The 24,000-nt window shown below is 46.6% G+C and overlaps 2 protein-coding genes across 4 annotated transcripts in view; one reads left to right on the forward strand and one right to left on the reverse strand.

Annotated features, from left to right (window-relative positions):
• The window catches only part of LOC138808440 (BTB/POZ domain-containing adapter for CUL3-mediated RhoA degradation protein 3), a 29,594-nt gene extending 28,583 nt beyond the window's left edge, over positions 1-1,011 (reverse strand). For both annotated transcript variants that reach the window (XM_069994678.1, XM_069994677.1), the window contains exon 1: positions 935-1,011. In XM_069994678.1, the coding sequence (XP_069850779.1) occupies positions 935-937 (3 nt within the window). In that variant the 5' untranslated portion in view covers positions 938-1,011. The remainder of the gene's footprint in view (positions 1-934) is intronic.
• A 323-nt stretch (positions 1,012-1,334) lies between these two features.
• LOC138808441 (ubiquitin-protein ligase E3B) overlaps positions 1,335-24,000 on the forward strand; it is a 42,986-nt gene continuing 20,320 nt past the window's right edge. Inside the window, exons 1-14 of one of the 2 annotated variants that reach the window (XM_069994679.1) lie at positions 1,335-1,761; positions 5,496-5,598; positions 7,337-7,518; positions 8,200-8,320; positions 9,461-9,520; positions 10,379-10,483; positions 11,327-11,423; positions 12,105-12,190; positions 13,075-13,157; positions 14,585-14,690; positions 15,002-15,122; positions 15,978-16,155; positions 18,676-18,839; positions 20,215-20,382. In XM_069994679.1, the coding sequence (XP_069850780.1) occupies positions 7,358-7,518; positions 8,200-8,320; positions 9,461-9,520; positions 10,379-10,483; positions 11,327-11,423; positions 12,105-12,190; positions 13,075-13,157; positions 14,585-14,690; positions 15,002-15,122; positions 15,978-16,155; positions 18,676-18,839; positions 20,215-20,382 (1,450 nt within the window). In that variant the 5' untranslated portion in view covers positions 1,335-1,761; positions 5,496-5,598; positions 7,337-7,357. The remainder of the gene's footprint in view (positions 1,762-5,495; positions 5,599-7,336; positions 7,519-8,199; positions 8,321-9,460; positions 9,521-10,378; positions 10,484-11,326; positions 11,424-12,104; positions 12,191-13,074; positions 13,158-14,584; positions 14,691-15,001; positions 15,123-15,977; positions 16,156-18,675; positions 18,840-20,214; positions 20,383-24,000) is intronic. The other variant, XM_069994680.1, reaches the window with a different exon arrangement.

A 24,000-nucleotide genomic window follows, 5' to 3' on the forward strand; every position in this document is an offset into this window, starting at 1 on the left:
GTTGCTGGCCTGGAGACCACAGTTACTAGAACCACCTGTTTAGGCAGCCTCCCTTCCCTGAGATGGGGGTTTCTTTTGCACAAAATGGAAAAGCGAATTCAAATCGATTTAAGTAATTTTTCTTCAGCTTGGAGTTGATCTTTCTTCTGAAAACTGAATCTGCTTAGGGGAGTGAGTGGTCAGCGGAGGAGGAACGAGACTCTATTCAGGCTGATCTTTGGTCATCTACACCCGAGGACAAAAACAAACAAGCAAACAAACAAAAAAAGCTATTCAAGAGCTGAAGTCAACAGAAACCTTCCCACAGCTGAGACTGCGAGGTGAGCTATCCCGAGGTGTGGCCACGCACCCGCCTCAAGGAAAGTGACTTAGAAGAAGAGGCAGCCAGGCGGCCGCCGGTGTGGCTATAGACTCGAGGGCGAAGGTACCCTGACCTCAGACGGCTGGCAGAGCCCGTCCCCGGATTCCAAGCCCGGAAGGGACTCGCCCTCGCCTGCGGGCTTCCAAGACCCCAACCGCTTCGCACCAAGGATGCTCACCTCACCCCTTCACCCACCATCCCTCAAAACCCTCACGTTGAACACCCAATGCCTGTTGTCTCTTTGTTCTCCACCATCCTCCACTCAAGACTTAGGGACCCTTCGGCTCACGTCCGCCACAGCGACCTACAAGCCCCCTACAACTCCTCCCAGGATCCCTACCAGCCAAGGAGACGGACGGACAGACCCAGACTGCCAGACACAGACACCATTTCTCCACTCAAAGCCCTTCTCCACCCCCCCCACTTCCGGCGTCGCCCCCGACCCGTCCCCTACCCACAGCCTCCCCACCACCCCAGACCCCTCCGCACCCGACCCAGCGGCCCCCACACCCTCCACTCCGCCGGCGCCGGGCTCCCGCGGCCGCCCCAGCCCAGGGGCACCGCCCTCCTCACCATGAAAAGCCGGAGGACGCCGGAGTCTCCAAATCCCGACTGAGAGGCAGGAAACTCCCTGCTTGCCGGAGCCGGAGGCGGAGGCGGGGCCGTGGGCGGGAACTTCCGCTGTTGCGATCTCACTTCCGCCCCGCAGAGAGCACCAGCTTAAAGTGTCCGGTGGCGATCGACTGCTTTTTTTTCCCCCCCCAACCTTCGCGACAAGAAATAAGGTGTCACCTCCTCTCGGCTGGGTCAGGAATGTAGCCTATTCCTGAATGTTTCGAAAGACATGGGGGTGTTGGGGGGCAGGAGATGCAGGGAATTTTTCTTGACCAAGCAAAATAAGCTCTGCGGAACTGTTGTTTCCCAGAACCGGAAACTTAGTTTCCAGGCGGAACCTGCAGAGCGAACACCCGGGGCAAGATGGCGGTGGTGCATCGGCCGCTGCCCCGGGGCTGGCAGGTTTCGGGGATACTGGGCTGAGGCGGCCGGCGGCAGCTGAGGCCCGGACCCCCGGACGCGGGGCCTCGAGCGGATAAAGGGTAGCGAGTGGGGAATAGGGCGACCGATCCTTCGGGTAGTGGGCCGCGGCGTTCAGGGCGGTGGGGCCGGGGCCGAGTTCGTGTCTGGCCCGATCGGAGTCGCTGGCATTCGTGATCCAGACATCATCTCTCCTCAGCCCTTTCCGTCTCTTTTCATCCTTGAGGCGATAGGCTTTTAGTATCGGACTAATGCTGGGCGAAAAGAACTTGTTACTTTGGTTGTTGGTGCCGAGGAAAGACGCTGGGCGTCGGGAGTCACCCAAACTGGAGTTCGAATCCTAGTCCCTCGCTGTGTGACCTTGGGTGAGTCCACTCACCTCCCTGACCCTGTTTCTGCCTCTCTAAAAAGGAGTCCTTAGATCGTTTCACAGAGTGTTTTAGTACCACACTGGACGCTCAGTGTCTAATAAAGACTTGATTGTAATTTGACTCCCAAACGTAGGCTCCCGGGCAGCCGTGCATTCTCAGCTTCTTTGTTGTGCTTTTAATGGGGGAACTCTGGGCCAATAAATAATTGCTTGGGGGTTCTAATTCGGGAGTCGAGGGAACTCTGGCAAGTCTTGTGCTCTCCGCATTTCATTTTCCCCATCGAAAGTGGGAACGATGATAGATAGCAACCATCTAAATAGGCTGTAGCTATCAGTAAATGATAGCTAGTGTTACTGATGGTTTCTCCAAGTCCTGTTGCCCATTCTTGAACTTAAGATTTTAGACTGTTCGATCTGATAGTACAGAGCTTTTGAAGACAGGGTTAAATATCTGTGTAGTATCTGATACATTGCCTGTTCTTAACAAATGATGGTCAAATCTCACCATAAAGAAAAAAGTCACTCTGCGGTTAGTATATATGGTACTTCATTTTAGGATGATATTCAGGATTGTCCAGAGTCTTTTCTCTTTTTCTCCCCAAAGTCTGACTATGTAGCCCAGGCTGGCTTCAAACTACCAGCCCTTCCTCCACCTCCTGAGTGCTGAGTTCACAAGTGTGCAATGCCTTGCCCAGCGCTGTTGTGTATTTTTCTTAAAATTGGCTTTATCCAGAAAAGGCTAATGTTTTGAAGCAAGTCTCATTGGAATATAGAAGTAAATACAGAGTTTGAATCCTGTTTTGTTAGTATTAAAAGCTTGTCCCTCCCACTAACCTGGTCTAACTGTGTGGTCCTCTCACATAGTTGCTGCCCTTATTAGAGGCAATTACTTAGAAAAGACTTGACACTTAGGAACTTCCACTCATTCCCTTTTCAAATGATATTTGTTACCACTAGCCTCCCTCTTGTTTTCCAGCCTTTCTAGCTGTAGGATTTTATTTCTCTTAACTGAGTTGTGTTCTCTGTAAGGACAATAGAGTAAAGCTTACATGCCATATGTTTTCTAATAGCCCTTGTTGCTAATTTCACATTTATGTTTAGTGACTAAATTCAGGTACAAGAATAGTAAATATTTCACCCAATGCTTTTAGTAACTGTAGGACATAAGTACTGTTACTATCTTCAATTTACTGATAAACTAAAGTCTAGAGTAGTAGATAAGTTAACTTAGTGAAATGAGAGGTAGAATCAGAACAAAAAAAACCAAGGCTACTTTTTCTGAGCCAGTGCCCCTAATTCAGACTTGGAGTCTCTGGCATGTTGCCAAATAAGTACTTAATAGGGATGTGTTTTTTTCAATTGATGACTGTAATATGCAAGTAAAGGAAGTATATAGGGAAGGATAAGAAAAGCTGAAAAGCATAGATTATTATTGTAAACAGAAACCAACATAGAAACATTGCTTTGGGAATGCTCATCTCAAGGAAGGGATTATATTCTAGGAGGACTCCTGAGAGAAGTAGGTTTTGAGATAGTCTTACACATACTTAGGAGCAGTTTGTATACAACCTTTTATTTTTCTGTTGGGAAGAAGTTTTCTCGTGTGATCTCCATGTCATCCTGCCATGCCCCCACTTACCAAAAAACAGGACATATGGAGAGAGAATATTGTATTGTGCTCAGGGCTTGAGCCCTGTTCATATGCACCTTTCAGGAGGGTGTAGCTGTTCTGCTGTTAAAACAGGACCAGGGGCTCATAGCCCAAGCACTAGGACAGATAAACTTTAGTCCACTCAAAGATAGGAAAAAAGTTTAAAAAAAAAAAAAAAAAGGAGCCTAAGAACCTTAGTAATTACAGTTGGGAGCTTTGGAAAAAGGTTTGTTTTTTGTTTTTTGTTTTTTTTTTACAAACTAGTGTTCATAAGAATAATGAACCATGAATTAGCCATATTGACTGTGCTCTGTCAGCACCTCAGTAGGAACTCGATACACATCATCCCATAGACCTCATGGTAGACCTCTGAGCCGACTAATGAAATAAAGACTAGCTGGGCACCAGTGGCTCACACCTATAATTCTAGCTATTCAGGAAGTTGAGATTTGGAGGACTGTAGTTCGAATCCAGCCTGGACAGAGAAGTCCTTGAGACCCCATCTCCAAAATAACCAGCCAAAAGCAGGGCTAGAGGTATAGCCTGAGTGATAGAGGCCCAGCCAAGCAAGTATGAAACCCTAAATTCAAACCTCACTAACACACACACACACACACACACACACACACACTCTCTCTCTCTCTCTCTCTCTCTCTCTCTCTCTCTCTCTCTCTCTCTCTCTCTCTCTCTCTTATACACACAGACTATAACTCAACTGACAGTACTGATAGCCAAGAACTGGCTCTGCCTCCAGCTGTGTGACTCCAAAGCAGTACTTCTTCGGTTGCTGTGCCAGCTTACCATGTGCTTTCTGTGGAAAGTTTAGAAAATAGAAGCAAGGAATCAATCCCCCTACCATAAAATGATCACTCTTCTGCCTCCAGACCCCACAGTGCTTTAGGTAGAGCCAGGCCTCACCCTTAACCAGTCACATGTTAGCATATTTTACAGCAGCTTTTGTGCTGTGTGCATTCAATTTCCTTTTCCATTAGATAATCAGGATCATGTTGTTTTACTAGCAGCTCTTCTTTTACTTCTAAGGCACAAGAGTTTTCCCATATCATTAAAAATTTTAAACATAGGGCTGGGAATATGGCTCACTGGTAGAGTGCCTAGCATGCATGAAGCCCTGGGTTCAATTCCTCAGCACCATGTAAACAGAAAAAGCTGGAAGTGATGCCATGGCTCAAGTAATAGAGTACTAGCCTTGAGCAAAAGAAGCTTAGGGACAGTGCCTAGGCCCTGAGTTCAAGCCCCAGGACTGGGGGAAAGAAAAAAAAGTTAAACAGTGCCAGGTGCCAGTGGCTCACATCTGTAATCCTAGCTGCAAATTAGAAGGCTGAGATCTGAGGATTGAAGTTTGAAGCTAGTCTGGGTAGGAAAATCTGTGAGACTCTTAGTTCCATTTAAGCACCAAGAAAAAAAATAAAGCTAGAAGTAGAGCTGTGACTCAAGTGATAGAACACTAGCCTTGAACACAAAAGATCAGGGATAGTGCCTACGCCCTGAGTTCAAGTCCCAGGACCAGCACACACACACACACACACACACCAATTAAACATCTTCAGTGGCTTTTTAACAGTCTATCTTTTCTTTAGGCCCTGAGTTCAAGTCCCAGGACCAGCACACACACACCAATTAAACATCTTCAGTGGCTTTTTAACAGTATCTTTTCTTCAGGCCCTGAGTTCAAGTCCCAGGACCAGCACACACACACCAATTAAACATCTTCAGTGGCTTTTTAACAGTATCTTTTCTTCAGGCCCTGAGTTCAAGTCCCAGGATCAGCACACACACACCAATTAAACATCTTCAGTGGCTTTTTAACAGTCTATCTTTTCTTTTTGCTTATTATATCTAGCTTTCATTCAGTAATTTATTTGGGATGATTTTCAGCCTTTTTCCAAAATTATAGGTACTAGAAAATAGGAAAGTAAGAGTCTAAACAGATGATGCATTGAAGAGGACAAGAGTGTGTTTAATCATGACACTATATTAATTACTTATGTTCAGACAGATCACCCCACCTGTAAAGCTTACTCCTAAGTCTGGATTTTTTTTCCTTCTGCTTCTACCAGGAAGCACAAGCTCCTTTGAAGCAAGATGCTGTCCTCCACTGAGTGTCCTGTGGAAGATCACTAATGGTTACTTAGTGTCTCTGCTATATAGGCAGGTCCTCGGGTGAGTTATCCAGACTCAGGAGGGTGGGCAGTTGGGTGGAAAGACTGAAAGACAGCTGCCTTTTCCCCTCCTGTGGCTAGCCAGGCTCTGTTCATTCGTTTCAGAAATAACCGATGATAGGCCAACTTGTATTTGTTGACAGGTAGGAGTCAGTGCTGAGTAGGGGCAGCAGATCCTTTGGCTGTGGTCATGTGGTAGGAACCTAGCATGTAAAGAAGTTTCATTCCAGTTGTTGCTTTGAGTGAATTATCCTGCTAAAGAGAAGCTTTTTATAGAAACCAGAATATGGCTCAAGTGGTAGTGTGCTTGCCTAGCAAGCATGAGGCCATATGTTCAAACCCCAGTACTGCCAAGAGAAGATGAGAGAAAAAGGTGGGAAGAGATGTTTTTCCAAAAGTCTAGATTTCTGAATAATTCAGTATTTTTGTCAGCTGGGTTGATTATGTGTTTTGGATAGAATGGCAAACTTATGAAGCCCCTAAAGAAATCATCTCAGTATGGAGACTGTATGCATCGATGAGGTCTGCCTCTGACTGCTAACATAAGCCTCCCTTGGAGAGGAAGGATGGTTACTCGTGCTTAAATGATCACCACACAATGTCCTTTAGAGGCCTCTGCCCAGCAAAGTACCTGACTGTGGACATGAGCAACTGTGCTGTAAAATCCACCAGTGTGGAAGCAGTAAGGATTTGGGAACAAGTGACCCGTAAGTGGGACCATTCTACATTCTGAAATCATGCACAGCACCTTTTGCTTTTTTAATATTAAAATGGCCACTGTGAAAAAATAAAAAGCCGGGTCCTGGTGACTCACATAATCCTAGCCACTCAGGAAAGATCTGAGGATCCCAGTTCCCAGCTATGCTGGGTAGACAAATCCAAAAAATCCACTTAGCCAACAGAAAGCTAGAATCAGGTGTAGCTCAAATGGAAGAGTGCCAGCCATGAGTAAAACTGCTGAGTGAGAGCATGAAGCCCCGAGTTCAAGCCCCAGTTTCAAAAAAAGACTTGTTCTCTGTGTGTATGTGTTCAGCCACAACATAGAAACCTTTTGTTCAGTGAGTGGATGACTAAGATAATGCTGACAATATAATTGTATTTGAGTTTTCCCTCAAGATTTACCTGGCAGTTGGGTGCCGGTGGCTTAAGCCTATAATCCTAGCTACTCAGGCTAAGATTTGAGTATCATAGTTCAAAGCCAGCCCGGGCAAGAAAGTCTGTGAGACTCTTATGTCCAATTAACCACCGGAAAACCAGAAGTGGCATTGTGGCTCACGTGGTAGAGCATTAGCCTTAAGCTGAAAAGCTAATGGACAGCACTCAGGCCCAGAGTTCAAGACCCATGACCAACAACAACAACAACAAAAGTGGAAGGTCACTGTTTAATTGTTGACCCCTCTCCCCACACACACAAAATACAGTGGCCCGTTGCAGAAAATGCAACAGGATACCTGGTTTGAATTGGAGCCTTATGGATAGGATTAATTCAGGCCTTATTTACTTGTTAAACTTGTACAGACCTTTGCCTGTCCTTCTATGCCAGGCACTATGCATTTTCTCTCAAGAAAAGGTCATTGTTTCATACAGGCTATAGCTCCCTGGGTCATGGAGTGAGTGGGAGGTTAGCACTTGTGCCTGAGAATGGTGAATAGGTCCCTGCTGCCTTTGCACTCAAGCCCCTTTCTGTGGATGTTTTTCACCCACTGGTCTCCAGCAGCTCTTCACTGTCTGCCTTGCAGGGTTTGTGCCAGCTAGCAAACATGTTCACAGTATCTCAGACCTCACGAGCGTGGTTCATCGATAGAGCCCGGCAGGCCCGAGAAGAGCGGCTGGTGCAGAAGGAGCGGGAGCGTGCGGCTGTGGAGATTCAGGCCCACGTGCGCAGTTTCTTGTGTCGGAGAAGCCTGCACAGAGATATTAGGTAGGTGCCAGGAATTCTGCAGCATGTTTCTCTTGCTCCCAAGTAGTAGAAAACAAATGTCAAGTGCTGGTGGCTTATGCCTGTCATTGTAACTATTCAGGAAGCTGAGATCTGAGGATCATGGTTCAAAGGTAGCCTGGGCAGAAAAGTTCGTGAGACTCTTACCTCCAGCTGAAGCACCAATAGGCCGGAAATAGCTGTGGCTCCATTGTGCCTTAAGCAACAAAGTTCAGTGATAGTATCCAAGCCACACACACACACACACACACACACACACACACACACACACACACACACACACACACACACACACACACACACACACACACACACACACACACACACACACACACACACACACACACACACACACACACACACACACACACACACACTCTCTCTCTCTCTCTCTCTCTCTCTCTCTCTCTCTAGCTGTGGCTCCATTGTGCCTTAAGCAACAAAGTTCAGTGATAGTATCCAAGACAGACACACACACACACACACACACACGAAGAGACAGTGTCCAGTCCAGGTCCTGAGTTCAATCCTTAGTACTGACAAAAAGAGAAATGACAAAAAGAGAAAAGACAAATGAGTTTTCCCTTAGAGTGCTTAGAAAGCCTTCCAGCAATCATGAGCTCCTAATGAAAAATGCCTTTTCTTTAACCCTTTCTTCCGTAGGAGAGAGATTGATGAGTTTTTTAAAGCAGATGACTCTGGATTCAGTAAAAGAAGTGCACTTTGTATTTTTAAGACTGCCAGAAAACTGCTGTTCATATTCAGAATCAAAGAAGATAATGAGGTAAGTCATAAGAATAAGCATACCAGGCTTTGTATAAGTACTTTTTAGATACAAACTCATTTGTTCTTAGAGCACCTCTGGGAGAAAGGCATTTTTACCCCTTCACCTGCCCCCTTTGTTTTCTTGGAACCTGCAGAGATTATGCCCAACGAGCCTGAGCAGGACTATGATGCATTTAGGAGCTGTGCAGCCTGGGACAAAGTACCATGTAAAGTAGGAATCACAATAGTCAGTGGCCGACAGGTTTCAGGGAGTAGTCTATGCTAGTCAGGTACTGAGGCAGAGGACCCGTACTCTTGATTTTTTTTAAGAGATGCTGGAGATCTGGGTCTTTTTATGCTTGATGTTTTAATATGTCAAAGCTTGTGGCTAATTTGATTTTTCTTTCACATCCTGTAAACCAAACCAAACATACCAATCTGCATTTTGGGGATTAGATTAACTAGGAAACATATCCTCAGGAAGGCAGTAGGCACCTCAGTGCTGAGCATACCCTTGAGGTCCTGCAAGGAAACCAGACAGACAAGTTGTATACCCTCATGGCACTCCTAGCCCAGTAGGAGAGGAAGGAGAACCCAAGAAAGACCACACAGTCATGAGGATAGGTACAGACAAACTCCATTAAGAGCGGGGAAACTTTGGGAACCACAGTTTTCAGGGTGGATCTAGGGCTTCCATAGCCACAGTGCAATCTGTTTGCCTGCTTCCACTTTCCTTTTTTGTGTCAGGATCAAAGCAATGATACAGTGAGAAGTAGCTCAGAGTACCACAACAATGAGCTTTGAGCAGAACTCAGTGTCCCTGCTGCTTACAGCATGACAGACTGCAGAGCGCTCGTCAGCAGACAGCTGCCAGGCTGCAGGAATCCAGGCCCAGTTTTCCAAAAGAAGCCCTATCCTGGATTTCTATGTGTAATACATACATTTCTCAAACACATTTGGAAGGCTCATCCAGCCTATAGGCCACCAGTTTGAGACTCTGTCCTTAGCCTTCCGGTCCTCAACTTCCACATCTGTAAGAAGGAACTAAGTGTGATGTGTTGCCTGCCTGTGCCAGTCCCCACCACACTTGCGTTCCTTCCACCCCCTTTCCCACATTCAGGTTCATTGGGAGTCTCTAATCCCCTTTCTGTCTCCATAGCGGTTCGAGAAGTTGTGTCGCTGCATCCTCAGCAGCATGGATGCTGAGAGTGAGCCTAAGGTGAGCGGGTGAGGAGCCGGGAGCCTTCCCCCAGCCCTAAGGGCCAACATCTTCCCCACTGAGAGTTCCTGCTGAGTTTAGGACTTTAACTCTCACACGTGTGCAAATAAGTCACAGACTTGCACAGACAAAAGTATGTGCAAATAATTCCTTGATCCTCATTGTCCAAGAAGCTATGTTTTGTGTTTACCCCTTAACTCAGGATAGCAGACACTTTTCTAGACTCCTCATCTTTTTTTTTGTTGTTTATTTTTTGAGATTCTAGGGTTTGGAGTTTGAACCCAAGAGTTTCATGCTTGGCTAGATCGGTGCTCTACCACTGAGCCATGCCTCCAGCCCTTTTTTGTACTGGTTATTTTTGAGCTAGGATCTCACTTCCTGCATGAGCGCACACTCACTTAGGCCCTGATTCTCCAGTGTTTAACCTTCTGGCTGTAGCTAGGATGACAGGAACATGACACCTTACCCAGTTTCTTTCATTGAAATGGACTTACAACCTTTTCTGTCTGACTGTTTCTGGCCTAGAACCAGTCTTTTCAACCTCAGCCTCCTCCATAGCTAGGAGCACAGGCATGCATCATCACACCTAGCTGTAAGTTAAGGGGGACAGTCTCACAAACTTCTCAAGTCCTCTCAATCTCAGCCTCCCAGGTAGCTATTAGAGGCACAAGCCAACTGCACCTGACTTGGGCTCCTCCTCTTTGGATTTAGTGTTAAAAAGCCCTACTGTCTGCTTATTCATCTGTTTTCCTCACTGCTTTATTGGACAATGGCCCTAGCTAGCAGGTCCAGTTCCAGTGGTCACACCATGTATAGTAAGGTCCTGTAACCAGTCACTCCTCTTTGTCCTGCTTATAGGTATGGTACGTGTCCCTGGCTCTCTCCAAAGACCTCACTCTCCTGTGGATTAAACAGATCAAGGACATTCTGTGGTACTGCTGTCAATTTCTTGAGCAGCTCAAGGTAAAAAGAGGGGGGAAAAATCTGAAATCTCATTCTATCAGACAGCTTTCATGGATATTTTCAGAGTCCCCATCCTTCCCTCATTGTCTAGGCCTTTGTCGATCTATCAGTGCTTGTCTAGTAAGGGGTAACTGGCTGAGCCACTGTTTGGAGAGAAAGCTAGAAGTTAGGTAGATGTAGCCCCTCTTTGCTATAATATGTGGGACCATTGACCACACTTGCAAGCCTCGATGCTATTCTGTCTTCCTTCCTGGTCTTTGGATATAGTGGATACTTTGTGCTGTGGTATTTATACCATGTTATCAAATTCGCCTCTTCTGTTACAGCTTTTCTCCCCCTCCCTTTCATTACTTCTTCCATGCATATGAAGTACTTGATCATAATCAATCCCCCACCATTCATCCTTTCACCTTCCCAACTTCTTCCTGCAAACAGTGGTCACCTGTCATCCTAATTAGAACAATAATTAGAAACCAAAGCACAGAGAGGCAAAGAAACTTGCCCAGGATGACAAGCCAGAAGTGAGAGTTCCGAATCACTGTCAAGCTCAGCAGCATTTCCCACTCTTTGGCAACCATGTCCAAACACACAGACAGGTACAGGCACATATGGCCAGCCTGCTCACATGATTTCTGGAGAACGCTTACTTCTCCCTTCCCAGGAATGTTTGATTGAGTTGCTGAAGGACTGGTGTGACAAGACCTGTGGTCCTTCCCAGAGGAAAGTGCGCTCCTGGGCCTCTGACCCACTGGCGCCAGTCAGCGCACAGAGGAGAATCGTAAAGGGATGCTCTCTGTGTGGGGCAGAGGTTGAGTGTTCTAATCCTCCCTTTGTTGTTTCCAGCCTGAAATCCTACAAGACTCCAGACTCATCACCCTGTACCTCACGATGCTCGTCACCTTCACAGACACTTCAACATGGAAAATTCTCCGGGGCAAAGGTCTCAAAATACCTGCCTCACCAGCATTGCATTGGGGGAGGGGAGGAGGCACTATTTCTCCTTTGTAAGAAACATCTTTGTGCTGTGGCTTAAGCCCATAATCCTAGCTACTTGGGAAGCAGAGATCTAGGCGTGAGGGGATCACGATTCAAGGCTAGCTCAGGCCAGAAGAAGAAAAAGTTTATAGGACTCCCCTATCAACTAATGACTCGGCTCAGTGGCACACACTATCATCCCAGAGACTCGTGGAAGCACAAATTAGAGAATCACAGTCAGGCCAACCTGGCATAAAGCAAGACTTTGTCTTGAAAATGGCCAATACAAAAAGGGGCTGATATGCTCTAAACATGGGCAGATCCTGAGCCCAGCCCAGGAAGCAGAGTGGCATGAGGGAGAGTAGAAAGCGGCAGCCCTGGGAGGGGGATGGGAAAGGAGTCACGAGAGCTCAGAGGCAGTGATGTTCTCCTGGTCACGGGGAGGAAGGCGCCCAGCCCCAAGAAGAGACACTTGAGCCAAGCCTTCCAGGAGAGATAGGATCCAATGCTGTCCTAGGAACTAGGAAGGCAAGCCATGAGAGTCACGTTTCCTCGTGACCCCAGGCCCAGGGCATCATTTTCTGTCCTACATAATTAGGGCGTGTTATAGCAAGAAATGCTTTCTCAGATTTCTCTCTTCCTTTAGGTGAGAGCCTTCGACCAGCCATGAACCACATTTGTGCAAATATAATGGGACATCTGAACCAGCGTGGATTTTATTCTGTGCTGCAGGTCTGTACTCATCCACTCTCAACCCCTGAGTTGGCTTTGGCATGGGTTTTGGCATGCCTGGAGCCCTCCTCACAGAAGCATTTATTTCAGGAAAAGGCCGATTCACAGTGCCCTTCCCTCTTGTGCCCTTCCCTCCTGAGCCACTAGTCCCTGTTCATACTCAGCTCTACGTCATTATGCTGGAGGGAAGCCTCAGGCTTGTTCCTTCTGGCTCCTTGGTTATGTCTGGAGTACATATCTCCCTCATTTTCACTTGGCCCTCAGCCCACGCCTTACTCACGGTATCCCCTTCACACCTGAGGAACCAGCAAAGCCTCACTGCTGCTCTGAAAAGGAGCATTCATCTTCCTTCTGCCTGGCACTGCACTGAGCTGTTTTCTGGTCTGGCGTCAGGTTCTCTTCAAGACAGCCCTGTAATGTAAAGGGTCTGTCAATATTTTCTTGTCTGTTCTATGCTAATTCTGAGTTGCACTGAAATGAGATGCTGTCTCCATATTTAAGACAAGTATTCATTTGACACACTTTTTTGCTGTTCTTCCCTTTCAAAAGCAGTTAGGTCTTGCTCTGTATACTAGATTTGCCCAAACTCCTGGGCTCAAGACATCCTCCTGCCTCAGTCTCCTGAATAACTTGGACTACAGCAGATTGCTACTGTGCTGAGTTCTCCGCTGTTAATTTTTTTTTTTTAACTTTTACTCTGGCATAATCATAATATTTCAAGTAGCAAGAGAGTAGTAGGACAAACCTTCCAGACTCAGAACCTTCCTTCTCCTTCTTTTGCAAAGGCTCTAAAGCACTCGTTTTACTTCATTTTTTTCCCCCCTTAATGTACCAACTGACATAAAGCTGGTGTTATCCACTGACCAGTGAAATGTTCTTTTCAGGTGTTGTTAACCCGAGGCCTAGCCAGACCCCGGCCTTGTCTGTCCAAAGCCACTTTAACAGCAGTCTTTTCTCTAGCACTGCGGTAAGTAGAACCTTACCAAGAGGCTGGCTGCACCTGCTCTTGGTTTCCTTTTCTTTTCTTTTTTCTTTTAGTACTAGGATTTGAGTTCAAGGCCTTGTACCTGCTAGACAGCTATTCTGGCCCTTCAGGTACACCCCTCCAACCATTTCTTTGCTTTGGTTACCTTTTTAGTTATTAGATTTTTTTTTTTAGTTTTATTATTTAGTTATTTTAGGGTTTCACATTTCTACCTGGGTCCAGCCCTAGACTAAGATCCTCCTGCTATAACCGCCTTTACATCTGGGATTACTGATGCATATCACCATGCCTGTTTTATTTATCCAGATGGAGGTCTTCTTTGTGCCTGGGCTGACCTTGAATCATGGTCCTCCTGATCTCTGACTTCTGAATAGCAAGGAATAAAAGCAAATGGGCTACATCTAGGCAGATGTAGCTATATCTGGCTACAGTAGCTTTTTTGTTGTTGGTGGTGGTGGTTGTGGGGCTTGAACTCTGGGCCTGGGCGCTGTTCCTCAGCTCTTCAGCTCAAGGCGAGCGCTCTACCACTTGAGCCACAACACAACTTCTTGTTTTCTGAGTGGTTTATTGGAGATAAGAGGCTAACGGGACTGGGAAGGTAGCTCAGTGGTAGAGCGCTTGCCTTGCATGCATGAGACCCTGGGTTCGATTCCTCAGCACCACATAAGCAAAAAGAAAAAAGCCGGAAGTGGCGCTGTGGCTCAAGTGGTAGAGTGCTAGCCTTGAGCTGAAGAGCTGAGGGACAGTGCCCAGGCCCAGAGTTCAGGCTCCACAACTGGACCTCTCCCTTCCCCCCCCCCCCAAAAAAAAAGAGTCTCACGGACTTTCCTGCTCAGGCTGGCTTTGAACCGTGATCCTCAGATCTCAGCCTCCTGAATAGCTAGGATGACAGGCATGAGCCACCAGTGCCTGGCAACAGTAACATTTTTTATCTATCTTTTTAGCCTTTTTTGTATTCATATATATTTATGTGTTTGTGTGTATATGTTAAATGTTAATATAAGGCTAATCCAATTTTTAATAAACTGTATAAGGCATTAGTGAGTGACTACCAAGTGAATACACTTGAGTAAGAACTCCTTACTTGATTGAGACATTGCCTGTACTAGAAGCGTCGTTTCCCCATTCTCAGCACAATCCCTTCTTCTCCCATCGATGTAGATTTGGAGCTTCCTTTTTCCATTTTACAGTTTATTATAGAATTAGCATTTTCCTTATTGTGGAATGGTTTTTTCACAGCTGTGCAGCTCCCTAACAAAGTGGGCGTAACCCACTTTACAGGCAGTATTTTGGGGAAGTCCTGGGAACTGGAAATTTTGGGCATGAGGGCCTTGACAGGCTGCTGTTTAGTCTTTAGTTCTGAGTGCACCCGGGTTCCTGTCTCAACGAGTTCATCTATCTGTGTCCAGCCCTGTGACTGCTGCACAATTTTCAGACAATCTGCTCCGGCCCTTTCTCATTCATATCGTGTCGGTGCCTGCCCTCGTGACTCATCTTGGCACAGTGACCCCAGAGGTAAGTGGGCTCCATGAGCATTCCCCCCAAAACCAACACTGTTTTGCTTTTGTTCTTAGAATTTGGAAAGTAAAAGGATTTCCCTGCCAGTTCTCACTCCTTCCCCTTTTCTCTATATCAGTAACCAGTGTAGATAGATTTGTGTTAGGAGCCCGGTGCAATGTTGGATCTTGTCGTGATCCTTTCTCTTCTTGGTGCTGGAGATCGTGCTCTGCATCACCATGGCAACCAGTAGTCTGTCAAGTTTGTGTCTTCAGGGAAACTTGGTCAGTTTCCACTTTTAACTGTCTGCTGTCATTTGCCATTTGTAGCGCCTCACTGTCTTAGAATCTCATGACATGCTACGGAAATTCATCGTGTTCTTAAGAGATGAAGAGCGATGCCGGGACGTGTGTGAGACTTTAGAAGGCTGCCACACACTCTGTCTGACTGGTGAGTATTGGAAGATTCTGGCCATTGAGGGAAGCCCCAGTATTTTGCTGCAATCATCAGTTTTTAGTAACAACAGGAAGTACTTATTATAAGTACCTGTATTCAGAGAGGTAGTTAAGGTAGATGCAAAGTTAAAAATGATCTGGAAAACTGGCCTGACATGCTAGGTGTCTTGACTATAAGGGAACACTGGATTTCAGCTCTTGGCTTTTTAGGGACCAAGGGAAAATTGAAAGTTGATGAGTAGCCTAGGTGATTCAGAAGGAAAGAGGAAGGAGCCTCAAAGTGAGCCTTGAATTGAAGGAGCCCCCAAAGTGCCTCACCTCTTCTGCAGTGCTTTCACTTAGACGAAGGAAGGGCTTGCGGAAGTGTTGGGAACTGGTGGAGGTAGAATCCTCCCTGCCTATGAGGAGAAATTTAGATAGAGAAGGGATCTTGGGGCTGAATTTTAAACGACTGGTAAGTCTACACACGGGATATTAAGGGATTGGTAAACACTGGATAGCAAAAAGTTCAGTCACTCATTTCCCGCCCATTCATTTTAATGTTGGTGTCATAAGCGTGATAGTAAATGTCACATTCGTCTGTGCACCTGACACTGCACACTCTTCATACCATCCTCCCATGAGGAAGAGGGGGTCATTATTCAACCTAGACGATAAGGAAACACAGTCAACAGACACATATTTGTCTGGCCAAGCCACAGTTTGCAGTTGTACTGACAAATGCCTCTCACATGAAATCTCTTCCTGCACATACCCTGTGGCTGCCTGAGTCACAGGCAGAAAACACGGCTGGGAGACCCCTGAGCATGTCTGTCTGTCTAGCCCATCACTCGGCCTTCTCTCTGTATAGGCAACCTCCTACAGCTGGGCTCCCTCAACCCCAGAGTGTTAGAAGAGGAAACAGACGGGTTTGTGAGCCTGCTCACCCAGATGCTGTGCTACTGTCAGAAGTATGTGTCCCAGAAGAAGTCCAACCTGACCCACTGGCATCCGGTCCTTGGCTGGTTCTCCCAGTCTGTGGACTATGGGTAAGTAAGTCCTGGAGATACATGGCTGCCTTTCCTGTCCTTCCTCTTGCTACCTCCTCTCCTCTTTATTTCTTCCAGCTGCTGTTGTTTGTCCTTGTTACAAAAATAGTGTGCATTCTTTGTATAAAATAGAGATAAGGACTGAGGTTGTATCCATAGGAACACAGTTGAATAGCATGGCTGAGGTGTCCAGGGTTCTATCCCTGGCACCACAAAAAAATAAAATAGTAAAAGAAAGAAAAAAAAATAGAAGCCGGGCGTCGGTGGCTCACGCCTGTAAATCCTAGCTACTCAGGAGGCTGAGATCTGAGGATTGTGGTTCAGAGCCAGCTCCTGCAAGAAACTCCATGAGACTCTTATCTCCAATAAACCACTCAGAAAACCAGAAGTGGCACTATGGCTCAACTGGTAGAGTGCTAGCCTTGAGCTGAAGAACTAGGGGACAGAGCCCAGGCCCAGGGTTGAAGCCCCATGACTAACAAAAAAAAAAAAATAGAGATAGGACCAAGACAATAATTAATAACCCATAATGCTAATGCCCAAAGGTGACCTTTCAGCATTTTTTCTTTTTCTTTTATTTTCCTATCCTGGGGCTTAAACTCAGGGCCTACCTGCTATCCCTGTGCTTTTTTATGTTCAAGGCTAGCACTCTACCACTTGAGCCACAGCTTCACTTCCAGCTTTTTTGGTGCTTAATTGGAGATAAGAATCTCATAGACTTGCCTGCCTAGGCTGGCTTTGAAGCTTAATCCTCAGATATCAACCTCCTGAGTAGCTGGAATTACAGGTATGAGCCACCAGCACGTGGCTTCTTTCAGCCTTTTTCAGTGATGATAGTTTTTCTTATTAAAAAAAAAAAAAAAAGATCATTAGGCTGGGAATGTGGCTCAGTAGTAGAGTGCTTTCCTCGCATGCATGAAGCCCTGGGTTTGATTCCTCAGCACCACATAAACAGAAAATGCCAAAAGTAGCACTGTGGCTCAAGTGATAGAGCGCTAGCCTTTAGCAAAAAGAAGCTTAGGGACAGCATCCAGGCCCTGAGTTCAAGCCCCAGGATCAGGGAAAAAAAAAAAAGAAAGAGAAAGAGAGAGAGAGATCATATGATTTTGTATTTTATTCTTCTCATTAATCAATTGTGAACCTAATGTGTGGATGCTTTTTCTTCTTCAACATCATTTTTATTGATTGCCTGGGCTGCTATATTTTGGAGCTGTTAGAACGAGACAGATGATTGAAAGGGACAACAGTTACCCTTGTCCTTTACAGGAGGTGGAAATCAACTTTGCCCTTCCTCATTCAGAACATAAGCAATGGAAACATTAGGGAAGAGCCACAGCACCAGGGTGGATGAGCTGAGCAGAGGCTGGGGCTGAGGCAGGGCTAAGCCAGTGGTGCCACCTTTTCCCTTCAGCCTAAGTGACAGCCTGGAGAGAATGGGGCTTGTGTGCTTGGAGTCAGGAGAGATTTCTTAGGGACCAAGTGTTCTGGGCTCCACTACCTCTTCCCCAGGGCCTTTAGCTCAGGTTCCTCATCTGGAGTATGAGATGATCGTCCTAGCCCCTCTGGCAGGATAATCTTGAAGGATGGAATGAGACACACACTACACATTAAATATATTGCACACATTGCATGGAGAGGGTTACGAACTAGTTTGTGCTCAGTAGGTGGCGGCTGTCCCCACTGGGAAGGGGGAAGGAGCCAGCTGGGGGCCTTGAGCCAGACAAGTAATGCAGAAGATTCCACGAATGGGCACACACTTGGGGCATTGTCTGGAATGGAGAGGAGCCCTAGAAGCATGGATGCTCTGAGCCGTCTAGATGGAGACTAGGGAGAAGCAGGCAGCTGGCACAAGGCAGGGAGGGGTAAGGGGTCTGCAAGATGACACTACCTGGGGAAATCAATTGTGCTAGAAGCAGCAGAGGAAGTTGGGTGGAACAGTACACAAGATTCCTTATCCTGCTGGTCAGCAGTGACTCACGCCTATAATCCTAGCTACTCAGGAGGCTGAGACCTGAGGGTCATGCTTTGAAGCCAGCCCAGGTAGAAAAAGTCTGTGAGACTCATATCTTCCATTTAACTATTAAAAAGCCAAAAGTGAAGCTGTTGCTCAGGTGGTAGAGTGCTAGTCTTCAGCAAAATCTCAGGGACAGTACCCAGGCCCTGAGTTCAAGCCCCAGGACCTGCACACACACAAAAAAATTCCATGTCTTCACATACTTGGCCCTTGGTGGTTGGTCTGGTCCATTTCATATGTTTTTTGTTTTTGTTTGTTTGTTTTGAGACAGGGTCTTACTTTATAGTCCAGTCTGGTCTTGCTTCATCTGTCTCTGCCTCCTGAGCACTGGGATTACGGGTGTGGATCACCACATCTGGCTCAATTCTTATCTTTTTATTAACTTCCTGCCATGGGAATGCTGGCTGCATTTGCATGATGAAGGCTCACAGGGGAATGGAGTGGGCCAGGCAGCTGGCCAGGCAGAGGTGGGGCTGACATGCTTGTCTCCTGCTCCTCTCTCCCAGCCTCAATGAGTCCATGTACTTGATCACCAAACAGCTGCAGTTCCTGTGGGGGGTGCCCCTCATCCGCATCTTCTTCAATGACATCCTCAGCAGGAAGCTACTGGAACACCCAGAGCCAGCCCCCGCCCAGCCGGCGTCCCCCCAGAACGTGCTCCCCATGAAGAGTGAGTGACAAATGAGCCCTAGTACTCTTAGTAGCTGGAGGGTACTTCCTGTTTCTTCCCCTGGGGAGGCCTCATCTCTGTGAGTTGCTCTGACTTCTCCTATGGACATTCTAGGGTGACTTAAATCAAGGCCATAGTTAGCAAGACAATGACAAGAAACCATAGGAATAGAAAGCAGCCAGTTGTCTGTAAGGAACAGCCACAAATACATATTCTACAAGGGCTGTTGCTGCCTTTTTCTGAACCTTAGTTTGGCTGTTAACTTTCTCGTGTCCAAAAGAAGCGGGGGGGGGGGGGGGGGGGAGGGCAGACATTCCTTAGGGAACTAAAAGCTTTTCTAGAAGAGCCACTGAGTCAGGTGCTGGCACTCACCTAACTACTCAGAAGGCTGAGATCTGGGGATCATACTCTAGAGCCAGCCTGGGCAGAAAAGTCTGTGAGATTCTTGTTTGCAATAAACCAGCAAAAAGTCAGAAGTGGAAGTGTGGCTCAAATGATAAAGCAAAAGCCAAGTGAGTGTACAAGGCCCTGAGTTCAAACTCCAGAACTAGTGAAAACGAAAAACCAAAAAAAAAACAGCTGAGTCCCAACTCCTCAGCACTTACTCTGCAGGGCAGAAGTGGGTACTGTGGAAAGATTCCTTGCTCACACTCTGATAAAAGTTAAGGAAATGCCAGCCGGATGTGGTGGCACACATCTGTAATCCTAGCAGCTAGGAAGATTACCAGTTCTAGGCCAGCCTACACTACACAGGGAGACCCTGCCTCAAACAAATCTGAACAACCATAATCCAAAGTTACGGAAATGTGACTAGCATATGCTGTATAGAGCTACCTCCCACAGAACATTCTGTTTGGCATGGCTTTGCTACCACTATGTATTGTGTGGCTGTTTCTTGTAACTGGTGATGGACATGACCTGAGCATCTGTACTGCAGGATACAGGTAGGAGGCTTAAGACAAAAGACCATGAGTCAGTTTCCTGACCACCAATACCCCTAAACCCCTCCCTGCCAAAGCCTAGAGAACTGAGATTCAGATGGGCTCCCACCTTTACCTCCTCCCCTAGTATGCTCCTTTTGAGTTTTTACCTTTGGGATAATAAAAGAATCCTATATCACACTCAAACATGCCTGACGTGTTCTAAAAAGGGTGTTGATATTTTGAAGAGGTCTTGGGTTACACCTCAAATCCATTCACTAAACATTCTTCCAGTTTATCCTGCAGGACTGTGCTGAGCCCAAGCAGCAGCCCTGCTGTGTGGCCTGGCTGTAGGGTTGGTGTTGGGGAGTTTTTATCAACACTCCTTTGCCCAGACCAGGTAGGATACAGCAGATGGCTGAACTTCTGTTGATGTCTTCTCTCCTCTATGTCAGGTCTCCTCAAGCGTGCATTTCAGAAGTCTGCGTCGGTTCGGAATATTCTAAGGCCAGTAGGGGGCAGACGTGTAGACTCTGCGGAGGTGCAGAAAGTGTGCAACATCTGTGTCCTCTACCAGACCTCCCTGACCACGCTCACCCAGATCCGCCTGCAGATCCTCACAGGTGGGAGGCCCGGGGTGCTGCCCCCCTCTCGCAAACGTCACACCGGTTTTTCTCAGAGAAAGTTCTTTTTTTGTTTTTTTTTTTTTTTCTTGACTCAAAAGATTAAATTTTGAGCTGGAGGCATGACTTAAGTTATCCAGTGCCTGTCAGCAAGCACAAAGCCCTGAGTTCAAATCCTGCCACCCAGTGAAAGACAAAAATGTAATTTTTGAAGGGAAGTGTTTTTAAGCTGCGTTTTGTTTGTTTGTTTCTTTTTGGAGATAGGTATGCCTCCGATAACTTACATAAAATAAGTGTTTTGGCCAACATGAAAATCCATATTTAAGTCAGATTATAGAAAATAGTATCTTCCCAGGTACCAGGTACCCAGCCCTGCTTCGGTTGCTCTCACCTGGCTCTTAATTTTAGTTATGAAGTACAACTTTAACAAGTTATTTTTTTTTTCTGACTAGAACCTTAGGAACAACTAGCAGGCAGAAAGAAGTAATAATTTCACAACCCAAAGACAAACAGTATACCTGAGTATGCCACACCTACGATAGAAATATTTAAACTAACGTGTCATCCCCCTTCCTTCATTAGCCATTTTATAAACATTTTCTCATGTCAGTGATTCTCTTCAGAAACCTCATTTCATTGGCCATATGGTATCTCATCTCATGGATAGGCCCAACAGTTTTGTTTTGTTTTGTTTTCCTTTTAGCTGAGCAAGCAAAGCCTCTTCTATAAGCACAGAATTGGGTGTCAGGACTTTGTAGGGTACAGCTCAGCAGTTCTGGGGAGAAGTTGGTATTCTGAGCACAAAAGGTCTTTGTGAGCTGTGAAAGCTTTTGAAGGATTAAAAGTTTCTCTGCTGTGTTGCATAGTTTTGAAATCCCATGCAAGGCGCTGTGGATGTAGAGGTGGACACTAGCTAAAGGCTGTCCCTGAGGGGAAGTATCTTGTAGAATGGTGAGAATGGCTATATGGAGGGGAAGGTGTAAGGAGGGCACCATGAAAAGGAAAGGTAGCCTTGGCCTGGAGTGGGCTTTGTGAGCTGAGTAGTACAGTTGCCTCAGGCCAGCTTGCTCTTTATTGTAAGGCTGTCCTGTGTTAGAAGAAGTCTGGCAGCTAGGCACCCGGTGGCTCATGCCAATCATCCTACCTACTCAGGAAGCAGAGATCTGAGCATCACTGTTTAAAGCCAGCCCAGGCAGAAAAGTCCCTGTGAGATTCTTAGCTCCACTTAATCACTCAAAAACTACAAGTGGACCTGTGGATCAAAGTGGTAGAGCGATAGCCTTGAATAAAAAGAGCTCAGGGACAGTGCCGAGGCCCTGAATTCATGCCTCACAACCAGGGAGAAAAAAGAAGCCAGCCCTGTGCAGTAGCACCTCCTCACAGTTGCATCAGTCTCGGAGGTGGCTGAATGGTCCCAGGTTGAACGCCTTGGTCTGGTGGAGGCATTAGAGCTGGAAGCACAGACTGCATGCATTTCAGAGGTGCTGTCTGTAGACTTCCTGGGAAAATGGATTGGGGGTGTGAGGAGTAAAGGTAGCAAAGTGGTCCTAGGTTTGAGGTCTGAGTATAGATGGTGGAGAAGGGGCATTTGGGGTCTGAGTATAGATGGTGGAGAAGGGGCATGACCTGTGGGGAACTGAGAGTTGTGTTGGACCAGGATAGAGTAGGTACTAGCCTGCACATTGGGGTAACCAAGGCCTCTGTGCACACTGCCTTGAGCAGGGTCCTAGGAGAGACCAGAGGAGGAGAAGAAAGCAGAGACCACACACGGCTGGGGCTCCACAGCACTTGAGGGCCTGGGAGCACCTTGGGGCGAGAATTTTGAGGTTACTGCCCGGGTCCAGCTCTCTAAAATGAGCTCATATCTCAGTTCATTTTCCCAAAAGAGAGAGTCACAAAATAAGTGTTTTGGCCAACATGAAAATCCATATTTAAGTCAGATTATAGAAAATAGTATCTTCCCAGGTACCAGTGGTTCATGCTATAATCCTAACCACTTATGAGGCTGAGATCTGAGGATCACAGTTCAAAGCCAACCTGAACAGGAAAAGTTCATGAGACTTACTTTCAAGGAACCACCCAAAAAGCCAGAAGTGGAGGTGTGGCTCAAGTGGTAGAGTACTAACCTTGAGCAAAAATGCTCAAGGACAGTACCCGGACCCTGTGTTCAAGGCCCTAGGACCAGCACAAAAGAAAGGAAAGGAAGAGGGAGGCAGGCAAGCAAACAGCTTCTAAAATAGTGCTTTTGTAATCTCACAGCTAAGGATAGGTCTCTGATCTGGCTCCTCGAATGCCCCCAAGGCACCAGAGCTATGCTGGTCCACCTCCTTGCTCCAGGGCACAGCATCCCTGCTGTGGCTAAAGCACAGGGCAGTGGAAGTCTGTGAGGAGCCTGGCTTAATGTACACTTTGATCCCATTCCTGAGGTTACGTTTCTAAGTCCAATTTGCAATTCTTTCTGTTCACCTCTAAGCAGCCTTCAGTAGCATTCAGTGGCCCACAGCCCCACCCCACACTACTGTGTCTACCCCAACAGTCCATTCAGAACCAAAGAACTCACAGAAGACTTTATAACATGAGAAGAGTAAGGGCTCAAATATGTTACTGCTTTGCTGATGCATGCACCTTACTATCCAGACTTCCTAAGTATCCAGACTTCCTAGGTCACCGGCTGCACTGTAACTTCAAACACACCAGCCATGAGTCAGTCTGAAGCCTCGGAACCTCAGGAAGCAGACTTGAAATGGCTTCTGCTCCCCAAGGTTAAATCTATGTAGCCCAGTGTCTCTGTTACAGTCCTTCATCACTTTTCCATGTTGAATTCAGAGTAATCATAGATGAGAGGAACATATTACTAAATGTGGGTGGATCTGACAGTGAGAGACAGGTGTCTGCCTGTGGCCCCAAGCCAGCACACCACTGATTTTTGTAAATTAGCTTGTATTAGACCACAACCAAATCCGTACATTTACAGAATGTCTGCGTCTGCTTTGGGCTAGCCTTGAGCAGTATACAGATGCCCACATCCCTGTGCCCTCACCTGATGACCACACCCTACCTTAGCCTGCAAAGTCACTGGAAGCCTGACTTAGGAGAAGGTAATTGCAACATACCGCTAAGCCAAACAGAGCAGCAATCTACAGTCAGCCCCTGGCAGCCTGCTGAGCCCATGTTCAACATAAAGAAAGCACTGAGCTAGAATAAAGGCTGCCCGCCCACCTTCAGAGACTCTGAACCTCTGCTGGTCCAGCACGGCCCAGGATGCCAGTCATTCTTTGCTCAATTAAACTCTGCTAGATTTAATTTGTTTCAAGGGTTTTTTTAATTATGATTATAGCAAGAGACCATCTGGCCCACAAAGTCTAAAAACATTGACTCTCTGAACCTCTCCAGAAGAAACTTGCTGATCCAAAATATAATTGCTAAGACAGATAGATCTGGGTTCTCCTCCTGGCTCTGCTGCTTACTGGCTCACGCCCATTCAACATTAGGATCATTGTGACACTCTCGGTGATGGTTTTCTGGTTTGCACACGTTGACTGTTCACTAAGAGGTTTCAGTGTTCGTTTTTCCAAGGGAAAAGAGACACAGTGGGTCAGCTGGAGCCCCCACCTGAAG

Source organism: Dipodomys merriami, unplaced genomic scaffold (assembly GCF_024711535.1).
Source record: "Dipodomys merriami isolate MVZ:Mamm:240054 unplaced genomic scaffold, mDipMer1.0.p SCAF_45, whole genome shotgun sequence".
NCBI classification, from domain to species: Eukaryota; Metazoa; Chordata; class Mammalia; order Rodentia; family Heteromyidae; genus Dipodomys; species Dipodomys merriami.